This window comes from Centroberyx gerrardi, chromosome 14 (assembly GCF_048128805.1).
Source record: "Centroberyx gerrardi isolate f3 chromosome 14, fCenGer3.hap1.cur.20231027, whole genome shotgun sequence".
NCBI classification, from domain to species: domain Eukaryota; kingdom Metazoa; phylum Chordata; class Actinopteri; order Beryciformes; family Berycidae; genus Centroberyx; species Centroberyx gerrardi.
In genome coordinates this window covers 22,308,110-22,328,923 of record NC_136010.1, presented here as the reverse complement: position 1 = coordinate 22,328,923, position 20,814 = coordinate 22,308,110, and the positions used below count along the sequence as shown (strand labels likewise).

The window sequence follows — 20,814 nt, the reverse complement described above, 5'->3', positions numbered from 1 at the left end:
ACACAAGGATTGACTTTTATTGGCAAGGTGGAGGCATGGAGGAAACTGCTGCGATTCAAGTCATCAACTGTCTCTCTGCATATTCCAGTATTTTGACCTGACTGTGATAGAGATCTACATGACAGTGGATTAGGTTGAATCGAATATCAAAACCAGAGGCGCCACTCTCCACTCAGTGACTTCCATATCAGTGACTTGTGAGCCATTGGGGTTGTCTGATATGAGTGCAGGTAAGCTATCAGACTCCTCTCCAGTCCCTCTCTGCTCCACCCGCATTAAAGGAAACTACAGATCTGGGTCAAAAAATATGGGAAATCCTTCTTGGTTTGAAATCCTGCTTCAAAGTACTTTCTCTTTGTCAGATTGAGTGTGTCTGGCACCGTGGAGCCATTATTAGCAGCACCAGCAGCGCAAACCCAGACCATCTGTCACTCCAAGGCAACAAAATAAACCCTCTTAAAGTATTTCAGTGGATTTCCAATATCGATCCATCCAGGACTGCAAAAAGACATCACGATGCGTTCAGGTGCATCTCGCTCCACTTCCATTAGAACAGCACTGTCTCGGCGGGTCGTATAAACGTTAACATTTATGACATGACTTATTAAATAATCAATAATATCTGCTGCATCTCTAAGCGCTATAAGGAAACTCAAGGGTGGTTGTTCTCTAGGATTCTAATCTTCTCTAAAAGCCTCTGGGCTACTAAGCAACACGAGAGGAAAAGATGAACCTAACAGGAGAAGATGGCACAGGGCGGGGTCGTATGGGACAAAGGCTACAGCAGGTCAACGCAGGAGTGCATCAGTACAAAACCAAGCAGAGCAACGGATAAAAAACAAAAGATTACAATTTGATCATCTTATAAAAGAAGCGATGAAAATAAGAAAAAATGACAATCTCAAGGTTCTATTTACATTCAGAGAACGATACGTCGGATTCTCTTTTTCGCTCTTCTTTTCCTCCTCCTCTTTTTCTGTCCTCCTCTCCATCCTCCCTCCTTCTCTCCATCCATCCTCCCTCCCTCTCAGAGGGGCCGGTCAGGTTTTGCTACAGAGGACGGCCCCTCCGTGTGGTATGCACGGTCTGTGTTTATGTGTGTGTGTGTGTGTGTGTGCGCGCGCATAGGAGTGTCTTTCTGTTTGCAAACACATCCTGATCCTGCATTTCAGCTGCTGAGCAAATAGGAGGACGACGGCAGGGAATGGATGATTGACAGACGGATGGACAGAAAGAGGGAGGAGAGGAGGCTCGACTGGACTCTCTTAAGGCAACAGGTCTCACATCGCTGCAAGTCATGGGGCAGAGATGGAGAGCATGAATAATCACACACACACACACGCACACACACACACACACATACAGAACAACAGTCGCACTTTAAACTCGTACGCTAAATATCAACGAAACGATTTGTAAATGCCTTGAGGGGACATGCATCTTCGGTTTGGGAGGTTTTACATCCGCGCACACATTAATAAATAGCGAAATCATTCCCAGACGCATGCACATCAACACAAATAAATAGCGCACAAACGGCATAAACAAAGAAGACATAGTGAAGACTCTTGATAATGACGGCACGAAAATAAGTATGTGTTTAAAAAAAAATGAAGAGTCTTGCAAGACACCGTACCAAGTATATAAAAAAAGAATAAGGCTTCAACATGGTAAATGTAACAGAATGATGTTGAAATGGTCGTACAGGATGAAATCATTTTGGTCACAGACAAGATGAACGGATTTCCACTTTTCTCCCCCTTTGTCTCACCCTTCATCACATCACCCATCATCTTCCTCTCCTGTCCTCTCCCTCTCTTTCACTCTTATAGAAGGGTGAAGGGGTATCGGATTTTGTGTGTGTGTTTGTATATTTGTGTGTGTGTGTGTGTGTGTGTGTGTGTGTGTGTGTGTGTGTGTGTGTGTGTGTATGTGTATAAACTTGGAGTAGAAAAGAGACATCCTGTAAACAGCTTCACTACATAAACCTGTGGAATGTACTGAACCTCTGGTCATCAGTGTGTGTAGGCATGTGTGTGTGTGTGTGTGTGTGTGTGTGTGTGTGTATCACAGGCAGTGGAGTCAGATCTTAGGAGTGGTCTGTCCCTTTGTGTCTTGTTGCAGGCAGTCAGATGGTGTGTGTGTGTGTGTGTGTGTGTGTGTGTTTGTGTGTGTGTGTGTGTGTGTGTGTCTAGCTGGGCCGGTCCAGGATGGTAGACATGGATGGAGCGATGGGGGGAGGCGGGACTGGGTTGACGGGGGAGGCGGGACCAGAGCTCTCGTTGCCGTGGGGAACGGGCCCCCGGCCGCTGTACTGGCCAATGAAGGAGCCGTCCTCGTTGAACTGGATGTCCACACTGTCTCCGTATTCGGCCAGGGAGTCGTCGCTCCCCAGCTTACTTTCCACACACAGAGACGGCTGGCTGACCGAGCGCTTCTCATCTCCATCACTGAAAGAAACGCCAGAAATAAAGAGCAACATCCACTTTGTTAGTCAGTTACTGGCAGCATGGGAGGTGAGTTGTTTGTTTTGTAAAATGCAATAAAGTGGAGTATTTATCTATTCAAGAGCCAGTGTTGGGGGAAGCCACTTTGAAAGTACAGTTTTATAAGCTACCAGTTCACATAGGAAGAAGTTGGAATACAGCCAAGTTACCCTCAAGAGAAATATAGCTTTGTTAACTGAGGTTACTTCAGTTAGTTCAAAAATGATCAAATCTACATGTGCAATGTCATATAAAACAACACATGACCAAAAAATCAAACACTGAGTAGGATGTTGACAAAATCTGTATTATATTTGAAATAAAGTGCATGTAATGTTCACTGTGTTTCTAATGCCCACACTCAACTGCCTGCCAGAAATTAAAGTCTGGAAGTAAACTCAAACCAAATAACTTTATCCACATTTGTCATACGAAGAAGAAATGTTAATTTTCTTTTTCATGTAATGATAATCACTCATTTTCACTCAGCCTGAACCTAAATCTAAACAAAACAACCCATTTTGATTTGTTTTAATTTAGTATTATTATTTTTTTGAATTTGCTGTTGTTTGTAAACTTAAAAAAAATGAATAAAGCTCTAAAGATCTGACTTATACAACCTTGATAATTTAAGAAGTAAAAAAAAATGCAATTATCTTCTTCTCTTTTAGTGTCAAAAGTTAAAGCCTCCAAATAATAAAAATGGAATAAACTACTAAAAACACCACCAAAACTGATTTAGTTGAACTACCACCAAGCTACTGCAAAACTACTCTGCAGCACTGCCAAGAACACAGGAAGCAAAGTGTGCGTGTCTAAGAGAGAAAGAGGCAGCTGAAGCACTCACCTCTCCAGGGATCTGCAGGCAAAGCATGAAGGAAAAGGAGTAAAGTGAGAAAACGAAGAAAAAAGACAGACAGGCTCCGAGAGAGCTGGGACTGTAACAGTTAGACATATATGTCGATAGGAAGCAAACAGTCAAAAGAAGAAGAGGGAGCTGATTAAAAGTTTCATTCCAAAAGAGAAAAAAGATATTCAACAGTTGAAAACATCACAATGGAATATTATTGAAGTTATTATATTGTATCTTAAGAGCTTTGCTTATTCTAACAGTGGAAACAGTTGCGCTTTTTGGAAAAACAAGTGATGAAGTGATGAAAGTGATGATGTTATAAGGTAAAAATAGATATATATATTTTTTAAAGAATTGTGTGTGTGTGTGTGTGTGTGTGTAGAAATCACTGGTGGTGAGAGACACACACCTGTACTCTCCAAAGGTTTCATCTTTCATCGGCCGAGCTTCAGAATCCACCTGACCGTCTTCCTTGTCTTTCACTGCAGGGGAAAAAACACGGACATCAAACTCTGGACAGTGTACTAAATAATTCACAGAGGATTGCAGTAACTCTGTGAGTATGTATGTACATGTATGTGTATGTAGGTGCATATCTAAGAGTGTGTGTTTTAAGCGCGCAGCTGTGTTACCTGCATATTTGCCTCCCTTGCTGCGCTTGATGAAGCAGAGGATGAGCAGTATCAGCATCAGCAGCACGATGGCGCTGATGAGTCCGATGAACCAACCTTGGGTGGCGAACCCTCCAGCCACCTCTGAGAGTTCTGAGAGGTGGGAGACAGAGAAAGACGGTCTTCAAGGAGTGCGTTCACATGCACATTAATATTCTGTTTATATTCAGGATATTTAAGCGTTTTGTTTATGAGGTGGCGCATGGCGCAAGTAGCAACATCCTTTTTGTGAAAGGAAGTAATGGGGTTTATGGGAAATGTGGTCTTAATTTTGAGAAAGAGTAGCACTAACAATACTGCTGATGTGAGATAGTAGTATAATTCAGATTCAGATTCAGATTTATTTTCACCAGGTACATATACACATACAAGGAATTTAGTTTGGTAAACAATAAAGCAATAACAGTAAAGTGACATCCAGTGCAATATACAGACACAATCAATAGACAATAGGCAATAAGCATATATTCAAGCAGTACTATTAGCAGTTAAAAACGAGAATAGCACTAGAAATATGAATGTATAAAGTATAAAAATGTACAATACAATAAATTATATAGATTTAACATCATTATATAAATATATATATCTATCTATGTGTGTGTGTGTGTGTGTGTGTGTGTGTGTATGTATACGTGCGTGCGTGACTATCCACACAGTCAGTGGGAGACTAGGGGAGTATTTATGAGTTTGACTGCCATGGGGAAAAAAACTGTTCTGATGGCGTGAGGTTTTGGTCTTGATATTCATAATCATACCAAGGTATCACAATTAATTTGACAATAATATATTGATGTTTAAAAATGTTACACATAGCACCTTTAAGTTAGAATTCAACAAATGTTATAATTAAGCTAAAGACCTTCATCTACTTTGATTTCTAGACTGTGTGTGTGTACACAAGTACCTGGTCCTTTGGTCCATATCACACGGTCCCAGGGAGTGTCGTTGCCCTGCTTGATGGCAAGGTGGTACTCAGTTCCTGGTTGGAGGTCTGGCAGCGTATAGAAACCCTGCGTGGAGTTCACCATCTCCGACTCCGCCCACTCGCCCCCGACTGCAGCGGCCACACACACACACACACACACACACAGATGTTGATTAGTGAAATGTGAAGAGTGTGCATCTATCACTCTTCTCTCGTCATCTCCCTCCTAATCTCTCTTCTACTCTTTCTAATCCCAGTCTTCTTCAGGTAGGAGATGTAGAAGTCCCAGATCTCATAAGTCTTTCCCTCTCTTCCACTTCATGTCATCCACTTCCAGTCCTCTCTTCCCCCTCCCCTCCATTGCCTTCTGTTATTTTCTCCCTTACCAGTGATTTCTACAGCTTTTCTACAGCAAGTACATTTTCATTTCCCTAACCTCTCCCTTAAAATGTATAAACCTATTAATGACTGTGCATTTAATAATTTGTAATGTCATCCCCCTGATGTCTCCCCTTCGCTTTCCACACTCCCTCCATTTCTCTCTTACTGTCATTAGGCAGCGAATGTGGAAGCTGAAGTTCCCCCATCATCCTCCCCTATACACTCCTATCTCTCCCTCCCTCCCTCTCCTCCCTCCTTCCCCCTCTCACCACTCTTCCTCAGGTAGCGGATGCGGAAGACGTGGTTCCTGTATCGTTCTCCTGGCACCCAGGTCAAGTTGATGGACGTTTCTGCAGGGACCATGGAAATGTTGATTGGAAGACCTGGAGGGAGAGAAAGACCGGCAGAGGTATTGGAGGGAGGAAGGGAAAGAGAGACATGAGGAAAAAGAATGAATGGATAGAGTGGGGAGTTGGAAAGCGATGCATAGAAATGACAGGAGAGAGGAATCCACTATGTCCAATATGTTTTGGAGATACAAGGTTTTGACCCAAGAGTAGTGAAATGTTCTTTGCCTGTACATCTATGAGATTTGTCACTTGATTCTGTAGTCTTGATAAGCAATGACGAATTACAGCATGCATTTGAATCTGAAGAAGAAGAATAGAGGAAAATTGCAATAATAATACTATTAAGAAATCAAAACACCTCCGTCCAGCAAGGTGGCGCCCCTCCGTGTGATGGGCGGTCCCTCCCCAGCGGTGGTGCGGGCTGTCACTTTGAAGATGTAGTGGCTGTGGGGGTCCAGGTAGTCCCACACATGGTAAGTCACGCTCGGTTCTACTTGCTTCATCTCCACCTGGCTGACTCCGCTCTCCACCTCTATGGATGGAACACACACAGAATGAAAAAAAATTGGCTTTTTCAATCATTTGCTTTCATTCAAAGATTTTTGAACAATCCCGTCCCTCCATCCCTCCCATCAAACAAAACCGCCTTTCTCTCCCTGACTGATATCCCATGGGTTTAGACTTTTCAATGATCCCTCACTGCGTTATGTCCCGCCCCAATATCCTGTTTCAGCAGGAAATACATCAAATCAAGGAAGTAAAAATGCCATTTCATGGGGTCTTCAATGTCTAAGCAATCCTGTCGCAGCCTTTTTGTGTCCATCCAGAGGTTGGACTCAGTGCAAATTCAGTCCTAAATGGAGCATCACATTGTTCAAGCAGAACACTGAAGTGGTGCATGCTATCAGCTGATTGGCTATCAGCTGTCCCACCTAAACAGCACATCAGCTGATCAGTATCAGGTGGGGGATATAATAATTTTTCAAGGATGATGGTGGCCATGTAAATCAGCTTCTTCCCCTTTGAAAAACAGAGTTAACAAGCAAGATGCATTTAACAGTTTGCTTTTATGAGGAGGATGCCATCAACCTTTATCCCACCTTAAACTGCCCCTAGACTCTCTTAATACGCACCCTGTTGGTACTGCAGAATGTATCCCAGCAGTTTTCCATTGGTTTGGATTGGAGGGGTCCAGTAGAGAGCCAGCTCCGTCTCCGATGGGCTCTCAAACCTCAGGGATGCAGGAGGGCCGGGGGCTACACACACACACACAGTGTCACAGGCATAGATCATTAGCATGTCCGATAAAGGCATTTAGATGTAATGAGCTTCAATTATGTTGTGATGAGTTTTGCTACCTTCAAGTGCCCCTGGTAAGATCCTATGTCCAGATTTGGAAGTCGTAAATATGATTTGTTGCATGTTTCAACTGCTTTATATGGGATAATGGGATATAATAATAACAAAATGGACCCTTTTATTTTAGAAATCAAGTGGCACAGAGCTACTGCTAAATTACCGAATTAATTACCTCTGGCGAGAAAAAAATAGGCTTGCGGCCAACAAAACTGGCACTTAGTCGGCACAACGCTTAATCTGAGTCTGAGTCAATCTGAGCATGAAATGAAGGCCTTTGATGTTCTTTCCAACAGCATTTGAAGGCAGCACTTGAAATTCTACATTTAAGGACATCTTGTAGAATAGAATCCAAATCTATGTTACCAAATACAGCTCATATTGTAACAATGTGGTAAATATAAAACAAAATGTAGCTTTTCGTTTCCTCTCACCTCCTTCTGGTGTGCTGAAGTGCTGCGGCGGGGAGTAAGGCCCCTCCCCCTTGCTGTTGAAGGCAGCGACGGACAGCTCATACCGTGAATACAGACGCAGCCCCGTGACTTCCTCCGAGTTCTTCATGCCATGGACCACCACCACCTTCCTCTCCTCTTCCCTCTCCATCCCTCGCTCCACTCCTTCCCTCTCTCTCTCCTCCTCGTGGTGCAGTTTTTCGAGGGCCCTGCGGCCCCGCCCCCCCTGCGGACCCAGCCTCCTCATGTCGATCTGATCCACGACAGCAGAGACAGAGGACAGACAGGGGGGCAGAGGGAGAGGTGGGAAGAACATACAGAACATACAGGTGAAAAATTATGTGATTATATTTGTGACATTAATTATTAAATTAATTAATGTCACAAAATTAAGATGTAGTTCAACCAATAGTTTAACCATGAATTCCCATGTCGAAATCCCTTCATGTAGTCGGGCAGCTGAATAAGAAGCATTATTGGGTGCATTAGTGTTGCCTGCTGCCTACTCAAATCCTATACTGAAGTAACAGTAGCAATACCATAATGGAAAAAATAGCTAATTAAAAGTAAAGTTCTGCGTTCAAAAGCTTAAGTAAAAGTATAGAAGTATTAGCAGTAAAATGTACTTAAGTATGAAGAGTAAAAGTACTCACTCTGAAGAATGGTCCCTTTCAGAGTGTTAAATTATTGATGCATTAGCCTGTAATTAATGTTGTAGGTCTAACAACTCCATGTACTGTTGGAGAGTTTAAACTCTAACAATGCAACATATGTTATGAGCTTATTGTATGTTTTCCATGTAAAACCTTATTGTGCAAAGTAACTAGTAACTCCAGCCGTCAGATAAATGTAGTGGAGTAAAAAGTACAATATTTCCCTCTGAAATGTAGTGGAGTAAAAGTATAAAGTCTCACAAAATGGAAATACTCAAGTAAAGTGCCAATACCTCAAAATTGTACTTAAGTGCAGTACTTGAGTACATGTACTTAGTTACTTTCCACCTCTGCCTGGCATTGCAGGATTCACTGAAACACTTTCATGATATTGGTCACTTTCAAAAATCCAGAGCTACACAGCACAGCCGCCTTTTCTCTCTCTGTAATCTTGAGGGACTATCATTGAGTTACTAATCATTGTTACCTTGTATCCCAGCAGCAGACCCTGGACTCTCTGGGCTTGGTCCCACCTCACTCTGACTGTGCTGTTCATCACAGTTACTTCCACCCCACCCGGAGCCTCCAGGGGCACTGAGGGAGGGAGGATGAGACAGGAGGGAAGGGGGTGTGTGGGGGGTGGATGATGAAGAGAGAGGAAAGGAGGGAGAGAACAGGAAAAAAAAGTCGTCATACATCAACCATACAGAAAGAATTAAGCAATTGAGCAAATTTTCAACAAAATACTTATCTTATATAGTGTACTATTTTAATTTAAACCAAGGAATATGTTGTTATTATTTGTATGCAGAGGCGTATCTGTGTGCATTATTTGCTTTAAAATGATCTCACAGTTCCTCTGTGTTGCCTCTCTATGGGTGCCATTTTGCATCCCTCTTAATAAGCATTTGAATTTCGAGTACAACATATTTTATTGTGCTTTTATGTTTTTATAGATTTATTGTGTTTTTATTGTGTATTTTTACTGCAAACCAAATTTCCCTTACAGGGACAATAAAGTTTGAATGAATGAATGAACGAGTTAAATGGCTCAGACAGAAAACAGCCATATCAGACGTACCGTCCTCTCCGGAGTGTCCGATCTCTGGGATTGGCGCAGGTCCTTCTCCCAGCGAGTTGACAGCCTGGACCTTGATCTCAAACGGTGTGTAGGTTCCCGTCCCGTTCACCAGGAAGGGCGGAGCCTTGGCATAGCCGTGCGTCCAGTGTGGACCGCTCCCCTCCGCGTCCCGCCATGACAGCTTGTACTGGAAGTCTTGTCCGTTATGCAAGCGCTTGTCCATCTCCTGCACAGACACACAGGAACGTTACATGAATTTGGATTAAACTTAGCACACTCGTGCACATGTGCACACGAGAGAATATGTGTACGTATCAGAGGTGTGACCAAGTCAACTTTGCTCGAGTCCAAAGTCAGTCTCAAGTCTCGAGGCACAAGTCTTAAGTCAAGACCCAAGTGTAAATGTAGATTACCTAGTCAAGTCTCAAGTCTAAATGTAGAACACCAAATCAAGTCAGAACAAATCAAGAGTCCAGTATCAATTTAATATCTTTAAGAAAACAAAATATGTACTTTTCAATGCAATATTGTTTTAATATTATAAAAGCTTAGTAAGTGCATCGAGTTTGATTTCTATAATCATTTTCAGCTTCAGTAAATTCAATCATTCCATACAAATTTAAAAAACAGAATTTAAATTCAGTCATCTGGTGGAACAAATCTCATCACTTTCAATCTAAGTCATTTACACAAACACAGGATCTTTTGTCAAGACTTAAGAAACCTTTTCAAGTCATCAAAGTACAAGTCAAAGTCAAGTCCCAAGTCACCAGAACCCAAGTCAAGTCAAGTCTCAAGTCTTCTCTTCATGCATCAAGTCAAGTCTCAAGCAATTCAAATTGTGACTCGAGTCTGACTCAAGTCACAATTTGAAGTCATGTGACTTGAGTCCCCATCTCTGGTAGGTACAAATGCACACAAAGAGAAATACTCACATCCCATGTGATGATCAGAGTCCCTGGGTCTATAGAGTCACTATGCACACCAGTGGGGTTACTGTCAGGAACTAGAGAGAAAGAGACAGAGAAGAAGAATGAGAGTTGGTTAAGATTGAGAATATCCTATAATAAAGATGACAGATATTAAACAGGACAAAATAAGAAAGGGAATAAAATAAAACTAGGACTTGTAAAGAGTCATTCTCACCAGCAGGTGGCGTGCCGTGGGAGACGGAGTGCTGGCTGGGGTCGCTGTGGCCCAGCTCGTTGACCCCGATGACCCGGAAGCGGTAGGTGGAGTAGGGCTGGAGGGTCAGCTCCAGGTGATTGACATCTCCAGAAACCCGCCTCCACTCCTCCCACCTCCATTTCCCTTCCTCTGAGTGCTGCTCCTCTCTCCCCTCCACGATGAACTCTGACAGAGGGAGAGAGAGAGACCATGATGAAACTACACTTTGACCAGGTGAATCCATCAACAGAAATTAGGAGACAAGCATGGAGATATTATGTGGTGTGTGTGTGTGTGTGTGCGTGTGTTCAGTACCTATGATGGCGCTGTTGTGTGAGCGTCCTGGGATCCAGCTGAGGGTGAGGCTGCGGTCCTGAACATCAGACAGAGACAGAGCCTTGGGAGGGTCCGGGGGCGCTGGGGGTTGAACACAAGACGGTTAGTGGTAGAACATAAACACACAAAATGTCACACACACATACACATCCCTCACACACATACAGTACACACACATAAACACACCTGCTACATACCTACTACAATGATGGAGCCGCTGGCCTCTACATGGTCCAGGTCAGTGATCACCTCACAGGAATAATGCCCAGTATCGTCTGATTGGACGTCGGTCACTTTGAGGGTGCTGTTCTCAAAGATAGTGTACCTAGAGACACACACAAAAAACCCAAGTGTGAGATAGTTTGACTGATAGACAGACCAATTTTACTTTACAAGTTTACTGTGGGGCCAGGCTACATAATTTTGTAATTTTGTGTAATTGTAATCACAAAAACTATGTTTGAGCATGTATAAGTAGCAGCAAGGTGCTCAGTCAGTATCATAATATACAGTGTTGGGGAAGCTACTGAAAGTGCAGTTTTACAAGATACTACTTACATCACATAGGAAAAAGTTGAACTACAGTAGAGGTACCCTCAAGAGAAATACAGTATAGTTACATAGAAAAACTAGTTAAAACTACTTTGTAAAAATGATCATATCTAGAAAAAAAAAAAGTGTTTTATTTGAAATAAAGTGCAAGTATTCTAACTGTGTATGGACACACTGGAGTTGGACAAACCAAATAATTCTATCTGGGTCTATCACAGATAGAAGAAATGTTAACTTTGTGTTGTATGTAACCTTAAATAAACAAAGGGCTCTTTGCAAAATTGGACAGATATGACTTGACAATTAAAGGAGTAAATAAAAAAAAAGATAGAAGGATGAAAAAATGCAATTCCTTCTGTTTTTTAACAGTCAAAAATAGTTAATAGTTGCTAATGATGAAGGATTCACTCTGAATTCATTGAAAAAAAGTAATGAACTACTAAAACTGCAATACCAACACTGAAGATATAACTTAAGGTGCTGAACTATCTTGCAATTTTCCCACCATCACCTTGTGAAATTTAAAGTAGTACATCCACTTCAGCAGGACAGTTCGATCACCTCAACAGGTTATCATTTGATATTATAATGTGCCATAGCAATGCCTTGCCAAATCACATGCAGAACCCTGCTGGGGCGTTTGAAACATTTCAGTGTGTGTTTACTTGTCATCGGGTGACGATTCCTGGAGTTTGTAACCGTCTTTCCTCCAGACAATCTGGTGATTGAGCAGCTGGGGGTCTTTGTAGAAGTGACAGTCCAGCAGAGCGCTGGTTCCTCTGAGCAGCCGCACATGCTGCGGGCCGACCAGCATCACCGTTCGGTCTGAGGGGGAACAGAGAAAGACAGGAGAGGTCACAGTGTGTGGGTGTGTCGGTGTGATCACTGGATCAAGTGCACCATAGGGTTACACCGATATATCAGCAATACAATTTCATTTTCTTTGCACATTACATTTATTCATTTAATTGGAATTTGGAAATGAACTCTTCATTTAAAGGCAGTAATGCATCCCACAGTTTCCCCTGCCATTGAATAGGTGCGGTGGGTCATCTTCCCATAAAGAGCTGCTAACATATATCATTAGTACAGATTTCAATGGAGAGTTTTAGTGTCACACGATCTAAATTCTGTTTCAGAGGCTTTTCTACTGTGACAAAGATGAAATTCAGTGGAAAACAGAATTTTTTTTTTGGCATGGAAATGGTCAAATTTTATCAAATTTTTTAATTTTTAATTTTTTTATCAAAATTTTTTATCAGCACAAAATATCATCTATCTGCAGCTTCCATTCGTTATTGGCCTTCAAATATCCATATCGGTCAAAACCCAACTGCACAAGCATCTCTTTGCATTATTTAATGGCTTCTGTGCAATCCTCAAGCCATAACCTGTAGTTTCCAGTTTCAGGAATGAGGAAAGTCTGATTTAGATCAGGTTAGAGCACTAAACCTGAAACCTGAAATTCTTTTCTGCAGGCAGGGGGGTCCATCCCGCCCGTGTGTGTGTGTTGAGTGTGTGCTGAGTGTGTGTGTTGAGTGTGTGCTGAGTGTGTGCTACTCACTGAGGACCTCCAGGTGAGCGGTGATGGAGATGTTGGTGTGTTTGACAGTGCAGGTATACGCCCCGCTGTCGTTGCGACTGGCGTTGGACAGTTCTATCGTCCCATTGGTCAGCAGGGAGACACGGGGGTCTGACAGCAGGGGATCCATGTCCTCGCCCTCCCTGAATGGAACACACACACATACACACACACACAAAGTGCCCGCAACCATATTGATCAATAGATAAATTAATACCATACACCAAGGCAATAGCAGTAACTCCAGCTGCTTCGATCAATCAAAGTGTGTTCCCCGGCTAATCAGTGAACGGATGATAGATAGAAGACGGATCGATTAATAGAGTGCCAGCGAGAGGAGGGAGAAAAGCAATATCCTTTTGAACACGATGGAACATGGCCATAATGTACAAGGCCTGGAAAATTTACTGTTCACATTGCTCATTCATTAAGCTTACTTGAGAGTATACACAGATAAATGGAGTTTCCTCTTAGAAACACAACAACTTAATCTCTATGAGTAAACCCATCTCTCTAACTGCTATTGTTTTCCACAGACAGAGCTTAGACCTAAAGTCAGGTTACCAGAAGATCATGGAATTATATTGGAGAATCAGCTGATGCTTTTTGACCCGACAATTCTGGTTTTATATGAAGCTACTAGCAATATATAACATTGCTCCAACATAGCATCCATTTATTACTGACAGTATATCCACCTCCTGGTCACAGTCAGGATATATACAGGTTTCAGAAAGGCAACATTTTTCCAAATGAACAAAGCTAATTAAAGTTTAAACCCTAAATGGGCAGAATATGAAAAAGGACAACATGAAATTAATTAAGGGCCAGGAAATCCAGCTGTGTTTTGTAATGCAGATACAATGATAAACCCCCCCCCCCAAAAAAAAACCACTACAAACCCTGTTCTACATTGATCTACGCATGCAGTGCAAATAAACTTGTCAATGCATGGTGAAAAAAGTAAGACATCTAATAAGTGTATTCATCACATTTTAATACTTTTCAAGACCTTAAATTTAGATAATTTATTTGAAGACTTTTTCAGACTTTTTAAGAATCTGCAGATACCCCGCACAGTATTTCACCTTCCTCAACTACTACTCAAACACCCCTCTCACCGCTCACTTCTAACAAATGTTATGCACATTTGCAAAGCCATAACAGAACTGAACACATACGGTGACTTCTCATATATTAGAATTGAGCAGTTTTGCTCCAAAATGAGACATGCAAACATTTAAAAGTTGCCATTTGATGTGACACATACCTTTAAAAAAGAGCAAAATTAAAAGAAGTAATGGTGCTTTTTAAAGGGCAGTAGTTAACTTGAGTCCTTGACAATGTGATATCCCTTCTATCAACTGGATCCTCCATGTTTTACAGATACTGACTGATGATCTTTGGGTACAGTGATGTTTTCTTATTTTTTTTTTTTTTTTTACCAAAATCAATACTGCATTTTACAATAGATTGTCAATTGTTCAGTCCTGATATACATGCATTTACAACACTCCTTGTGAGAGAGGAGCATATTCACACACTCAGGTAAGTGCTAGTGGGTTTGATAATAAGACAAGGCATGTAACCACTGAGTGAGCCAACTGAAGCTATAAGCCCCATGGCGCTCTGTGTGTCAGACCTCTGAAGCTGAACGGGCCGGGGCGTGGTCGGGTCCTGCATGGGAGACCAGACCTACAGAATGCTATCTGCTACTGCAACCAGTGGAGGGCGCTGTTTCATTGAGAGTAAAGACCAGTGGTTACTAATGCATAGTGGTTGCAGGAACAGAAGTGCTGATTTGGGGTCATATAACCAGGAAATTTAAAATGATTTATGAGGATAAATTAATTCTAATCAGCACTCCACCCCCAACGTCATGTGAGCTCAGACCATGGGCTCAGACCAGAGGGCTTCACAGGCACAAGACAAGAGATGGATGGGTTTTTTTAGCATCTAAGAAAATTAAAAACTAAATGAAACCTACTAAGAAGTTAAAGTTAAATGCCTACAAGCCATCAGAAAAATGTACAAATTGCAGAACAAGGCGTACGTGGCAACAGATGTAGCTGCTGAATTATGTATTGAGATTGCACACAGCATTCTATTTCGCAGATAGTAGACTGCGGTATGAGCTTTCAGACGCCGCCTTGGGCTCAGACTGTGTGTGTGTGTTTGTGTACGTGTCTCACCATGTGACATGTGGTCGTGGGGAGCCAAAGGTCTCACAGTGCAGCCTGATGTCTCTGCCCTCAGTGACCCGATACACCACTCCATCAGAGGACAGGATCTGAGGAGGGAGCTCTGATGGAGAGAGAGAGAGAGAAAGAGAGAGACAGAGAGAGAGAGAGAGTGTGAGAGAGAGAGAGAGAGAGAAGAAATAAAGGATAACAGCAACATTGTTGTTTTTAGCTGTACACAGTCTCACCACATTCTTTTTGTGTCATATTTCATGTAAACTTTACCAATCTATACAAAAGTGTGAGAAATACCCATATATCATTCAATCACCATTAATCATTCACCATTAATTACTCACCATTTAGCTTAAGAGCTGCTACAAGTTCTTATTTACTCACTTCTGAGATAATGCTAGTGGCCTAATATCACTCATCGTAGTGTCAATGGGGCAACATAAGGCCAATCTCACAAATTCTCTGCGTAGGCTATTCCTTTAAGATACAATAAAGAAGAGTATCTATGTATTCAAGAAAGTAGACTACTTGTGTTACACATCAGAATGGTTTTGATGGCTTGCAAGGGTGTCACTTTCAGTCCCATCAAAATTCAGATCCAAACCATTTGCCATGAGAAGGTTATCATTGCCACTCTATAGACAGTGAATCCTCCATCATCTGCACGTCCTGCTTGAACGGATTGTGTAGAAACTGCAGTGTGTGTACTGAGCGCATACCGATGACATAGATGTAGGTGTTGATGAGGATATTGCCATGCTTGTTGGTGGCCTCACACTGGTATACCGCGGTGTCAGCGAATTCAACGTCCCTCAGTATCAACACACCGCCCGATACGCTCCGACGAGGGTCATCATCCACTTCTACAGGGAAGACGGGAGGAAGGAAATGGGCAGAGAGAGGTGGAAGAATGGTATGAGAGGAGGAGGAGGAGGGGGAAGAAGGAGGGAGACAAATGGGGTGAAGGAGTGGAAAGAAATGAGACCAACATGCCAGTATTGTCAGTTTGTCAAACAGAAGCGGAGCCCGGCAACCCTTTATAAGCTGACTAACTGGGGCTACAAAGCAATGTTTAACCAAGATGTTGTCCGCCAACAGATAGAGCAGCAGCTGTTACAGGTCCTGAACTTTTCTGTTTCTCTCTCATCAGTGTCTGTGGAATTTTAAGCAGCTGTGCTTCTTGAAGGTAATTTTTAACTTTGGCTCCACCTCCATCCCTGTTTTGGTTGCAGGCATAGCTTCAATGTAGGCTGCAGTGCTAAAAATGATTTTCATTAGATACTTTATCATCAAAAAGCATTGTACTTTAAACAGTACAACTACAGTTCTTTGTGTCTTGACGGAAAAGTAGCAAAATACTACTGTTACATTAGGAGAGAACAATGGTTTCGCTTTCTCTCTGAGAAGCACTCAGGACAGACGAGGAGGTTGGCCAATCCATCTCAAGAAAAGTATCCTGGCAAATTCATCTATGCTTAAGAGACTCTCAGTTATAGTGGACAGTTAGTGGACTGCCTGCAAGAGCCAGGAAATGGACGCTCCTCTTCCCTGAAATCCATCTGTGGTTGTTAAGCTTCATGTTGATTATAATGATACAGTCAAACTTGAAGTGCAACAAAGGAAAAAAAACACAGAAAAATGCATTGGACAGTTAAAAAATATTGAGGGCTCAGAGAATAGTTTACGTAGTTTCGATTTTGACAAGAAGGTGAGCAAAATACTTAAGCCCTTTCAGTTCAGTTTAAATCTTTGACGTTCAGTTACTATATTTCATATAGTAACATATAGTCATATATATCACAAACTTCAATTTGATATATATAGAACTCTTTTTCTGCTCAGAAGCCAATAAGCTGGTCAGTACAACACAAAAAGCTAGACGGACTATATTTCAGTTTTGGGTTCTGGAGATTTGAAAATCCTAAAGGGAGTGATGGAAGTGAATCTAAAAATAGTGTAATTTCTCCTTATCTGTATAATTATGTGCAGTACCTGCGATGGGTTCACCGTTGATGCTCCAAGTGATGGTGGGGGTCGGGATGCCCTCAGCCTGGCAGTCCAGACGCACAGTTTCCCCGGGGGCGTACAGCAGGTTCTGGGGCTCCTTCACCCAGTAGGGCTCCGCTACACACACACACACACACACACACACACACACACACACACACGCAACAAGAAAATTGTCATCTACAATTACTTCTACAGCTAGAAAGCACTTTACAAAGGTGCAAAAAAAAAAAAAAAAAACTGATAAAATCGACAACAACATCTATGAAATCACTCTTAGAAATTTAGCTCTATTGCGCCCTCTTCCTGTTTTGTGCCATAAAGCAATCCAGCAGATTTCCCACCAAATGTGACCCTTCAACGCACAATGTAAAGCGCAGTGTAGAGGCCGGTAGAGGCTGACAATCTTCTAGTTTGTTTATGATAATTATACTAATGTATCAGAACTAATGTGGTAATGATTTATTGATGTTCAAACGATGCACGTAGCGTTTTTGACAAGACCAATCGTATACTGTGTTTATAACCCATGTGTGTCCAGTACCTTCCACAGTGACAGTAAAGGAGTGTGCGGTGGAGCCCTGGGTGTTGCTGGCTCTACACTCGTACTCCCCGTCATCCTCCTGGGCGATGCTCTCGAAGTGAAGCCTGCGGTCGTAGTTCTCCACCTGCCCGCTCGTCTCGTCCAGGTTGCCGTCCTTCTTCTTCCACTCCACCTTCGGAGTGGGTCTGGAGAGACAGAGAGACGAGAGGGGAAGATGGGAAGAGTGGAAGGACAGAAAAAGGGAGGAACACAGAAACACAGAAAATGAGAGAGACGGTAAGACAGAATTTAATATGGAGGGAAGGAGATGGATCGACATACGGAGGAAATTAGAGTGAAACAAATGAAGAGAGGTGAAGAGTCAGGACTACAAACACAGATGAATGAGCATGATCTTGCTAATGATGGAATATCCTATCTCATCGCTGTGGCGAAATTATGATGAGACTCCATTTATCGCCATGGAGACGGAGCACTCTCTCTCCCAGGGGAAGGAGGGTAATTAGAGCGAACAGAAAATAGCAATGGAACAAAAGAGAGATAAGTTGATTTAATAAAAAAGACTAGTATATTAGGCCAGTGTGTGCAAAACCTAAGCAGTGTGTGTGTGTGTGTGTGTGTAGGTGCGTGTGTATCTATGTAAGTTCCATGACCAACAATACTAGAGAACCAGCAGTACCTTCAAGGTCTATCTAGCGTCAGACCAAGACCTTCAGGATCTGACCAAATCTGTAAGATCTGTAAGTCTTGGAGACACAGGCATTAGACAGATGTAGCAAACGTGCAACATTGGCATAAAGTCTTTCATTTAGGTGTAGTGTACATGTAGCATTCACTTCCTGTAGACTTAGAGTGTAAATAATGGCTGTGCCACACCTATGCCACACTAGTTTTATTTTGTACATATTCATGTGTTTAGCTGTTAATACTAGAAACATCTGACATATGCACCATAGACTGTAGAAAATAATGAAAAAAGTGACTGACTTTCGACTGGCCTGTGTGAAGAAGTGGGATTTCTCAGTACCAAAATGTTTCATTTTTGGAGCCAGAGTTTGCGTGCTAGAGTAAATGGGTGGAGCGACTGGAGGCAGCCTGCAGGAAAAGCCAGCCCATATTGCCTTATATGATCATGAAGTACGCCCCAATATATACTGGAGCTGCTGTCACTGCCTAGAATGGGATTATGCAGACACTCCGCCTTATATGAATGAATGAATGAATGAATGAATGAATGAATATTTTATTTTCGTGTCATGCCACTTTGTGGCCCATCCCATATGGGATTATAAGACACATCAATAGTCAAACAAAAACAATACATGGGTAGTGCTCGGACCGATGAGAAACCCTGTGTGGCATAGGTGGAGAGACGGGGATCAGATGGTTTATCGCTCGTCTCTCCAACCGGCCACCCAGCAGCCCCCCATCCCCCGGGCACACCCCCGGATGTATAAAATTTACATCATCCTGACTTCCAGTTGGTGTTGTACCCTAGTGGGGGTTTTCAGTAGGTAGATGAAGCCACACCACCGTACATATACATACATATTGCACATAAATATACATAGGCCTACATGCTGCACATACATATACATACAAACATACACATAGGCACAGAAAACCAGGCCCTTTTATTTGTACATTGCCTTCCTCCTCATCGACCAAGCCTTTTCTAAAAATGTGGCAAATGCAAAAGTTTCATATTGAAAGAGCCGTTTCAGTTTTTCAGAGTCTTCCAACCACACAAATCCATTTTTTTTGTCTACGTTATTAAAAAGACTCCACCTAATAGTATCATAGAAGAGACAGTACAGTACAAAGTGCATTTCGTTTTCGACTTCCTTGAGTTCACACAAACTACACAGTCTATCCTCCTCAGCAGTGCCCACATATCGGCCTGTCTCAATATGAAGGCCAAGTATGCCAGCTCTGATTTGAGCACATAGAGACTGGTTTTTCCTAGACAGGTTATACAAAAAATAATTCTCTGGTGCGTATACATGCTTTATTTCACAAAAAGTGCGACGTTTTGGTTTGTAACATATGTCTGATGCCCATCTGTCCGTTAATTGCTGAAAAATTGTCTTTCACTACAATAATCTCTACTTTTTCTTTTCTATGATAGAAGTCTTCAAACCCAGCTCTTAAAAAGATGTTGTGCATATCCCTAGCCCATGCTCCGTTTATCATATCCCACTCAAAGACCTGTCTGATGATTCTATTGGTATTCAGCCCCAGTATCCTATTCCAGAGGCGCATCATACACATACTCCAACGTACCTCATTAGGCTCCCACCCTATATCTCCCATGATAGCCAGGGTTGGTACAAACTTATGTACGCCCAAGAAGTATCGCATGGCTCTGTTGTGGACGGCCTCACTTTTGGGGTACTGTTTAAACCCCCATACCCCTGCTACATAATCCAACACTGGGCATACACAAGCTTGATATAATTTGGAGTAGGTAGAAAAACCAATATCCCTCAGAGTCTTTGTTTTACCTATGACACCCCCAAGCGCTCTGTTTGCTGATTCAGCCAGTAAAGTAGTGCCTTTTAAGAAATTCATATGCTCATCCAAAAAAAAGTCCAAGATATTTATAGTGCTTTGTATACTTCAACTTTTTTTCCCCAAATTGGAATTTAAAAACATTTGTATGCTTGGCTGGATTTTTAAAGTGCATGATTTCAGTTTTCTTTTCATTTATGGTAAGTCTCCATTTCCTGCACCAGTTATTCGCACGTCAACATCTTTTGTAAATCAACTTCTGTTTCTGCCATCATAATAATGTCATCGGCATACAGAAGAATGCTAATGTCTTCCTCTTCACACTTAAGCTGTTTGATTTCTTTGGCTAAATCGTTGATGTATACAGCGAACAGTGTGGGGGACAGAGCGTCACCCTGTTTAACCCCTGATGGTGTAGGAAACCAGTTGGTTAGGGTATCATTATATGCTTTGAAATTCATGCAAATATATTCCTAATTAACAAACAATTAGAATTAGAACTAGAATAATTAGACTTATTAAAAAAAAATCACCATAAGAGGATGCTAACACATTTATGCGTTCATGCAAATAGAAAGACCAACTCCTAAAAAGTGTCGTCATTATTATTATCCCACTTTTCACCTAAAAACTCTGATTAGGGGGGAAGAGAACTTCAACCAAAAGCCACATGCACTTTTCCCACAAGATCAGTGTTCAGGGACACCAA

The 20,814-nt window shown here is 42.0% G+C and overlaps 1 protein-coding gene across 1 annotated transcript in view; it reads right to left on the bottom strand.

Moving 5' to 3' along the window:
* Nucleotides 1-2,191: 2,191 nt before the first annotated feature.
* The window catches only part of LOC139924622 (neural cell adhesion molecule L1.1-like), a 33,209-nt gene continuing 14,586 nt past the window's right edge, over nt 2,192-20,814 (bottom strand). Inside the window, exons 8-28 of the mRNA XM_078288036.1 lie at nt 17,595-17,779; nt 17,036-17,167; nt 15,763-15,906; nt 15,041-15,152; nt 12,831-12,991; nt 11,932-12,091; nt 10,912-11,039; nt 10,694-10,795; nt 10,358-10,564; nt 10,147-10,217; nt 9,212-9,437; nt 8,618-8,724; nt 7,460-7,730; nt 6,803-6,925; nt 6,028-6,201; nt 5,589-5,702; nt 4,918-5,067; nt 3,972-4,103; nt 3,749-3,821; nt 3,334-3,345; nt 2,192-2,450 (exon numbers count right to left, since the gene is read on the bottom strand). Of these exons, the coding sequence (XP_078144162.1) occupies nt 2,192-2,450; nt 3,334-3,345; nt 3,749-3,821; nt 3,972-4,103; nt 4,918-5,067; nt 5,589-5,702; nt 6,028-6,201; nt 6,803-6,925; nt 7,460-7,730; nt 8,618-8,724; nt 9,212-9,437; nt 10,147-10,217; nt 10,358-10,564; nt 10,694-10,795; nt 10,912-11,039; nt 11,932-12,091; nt 12,831-12,991; nt 15,041-15,152; nt 15,763-15,906; nt 17,036-17,167; nt 17,595-17,779 (3,043 nt within the window). The remainder of the gene's footprint in view (nt 2,451-3,333; nt 3,346-3,748; nt 3,822-3,971; nt 4,104-4,917; nt 5,068-5,588; nt 5,703-6,027; nt 6,202-6,802; nt 6,926-7,459; nt 7,731-8,617; nt 8,725-9,211; nt 9,438-10,146; nt 10,218-10,357; nt 10,565-10,693; nt 10,796-10,911; nt 11,040-11,931; nt 12,092-12,830; nt 12,992-15,040; nt 15,153-15,762; nt 15,907-17,035; nt 17,168-17,594; nt 17,780-20,814) is intronic.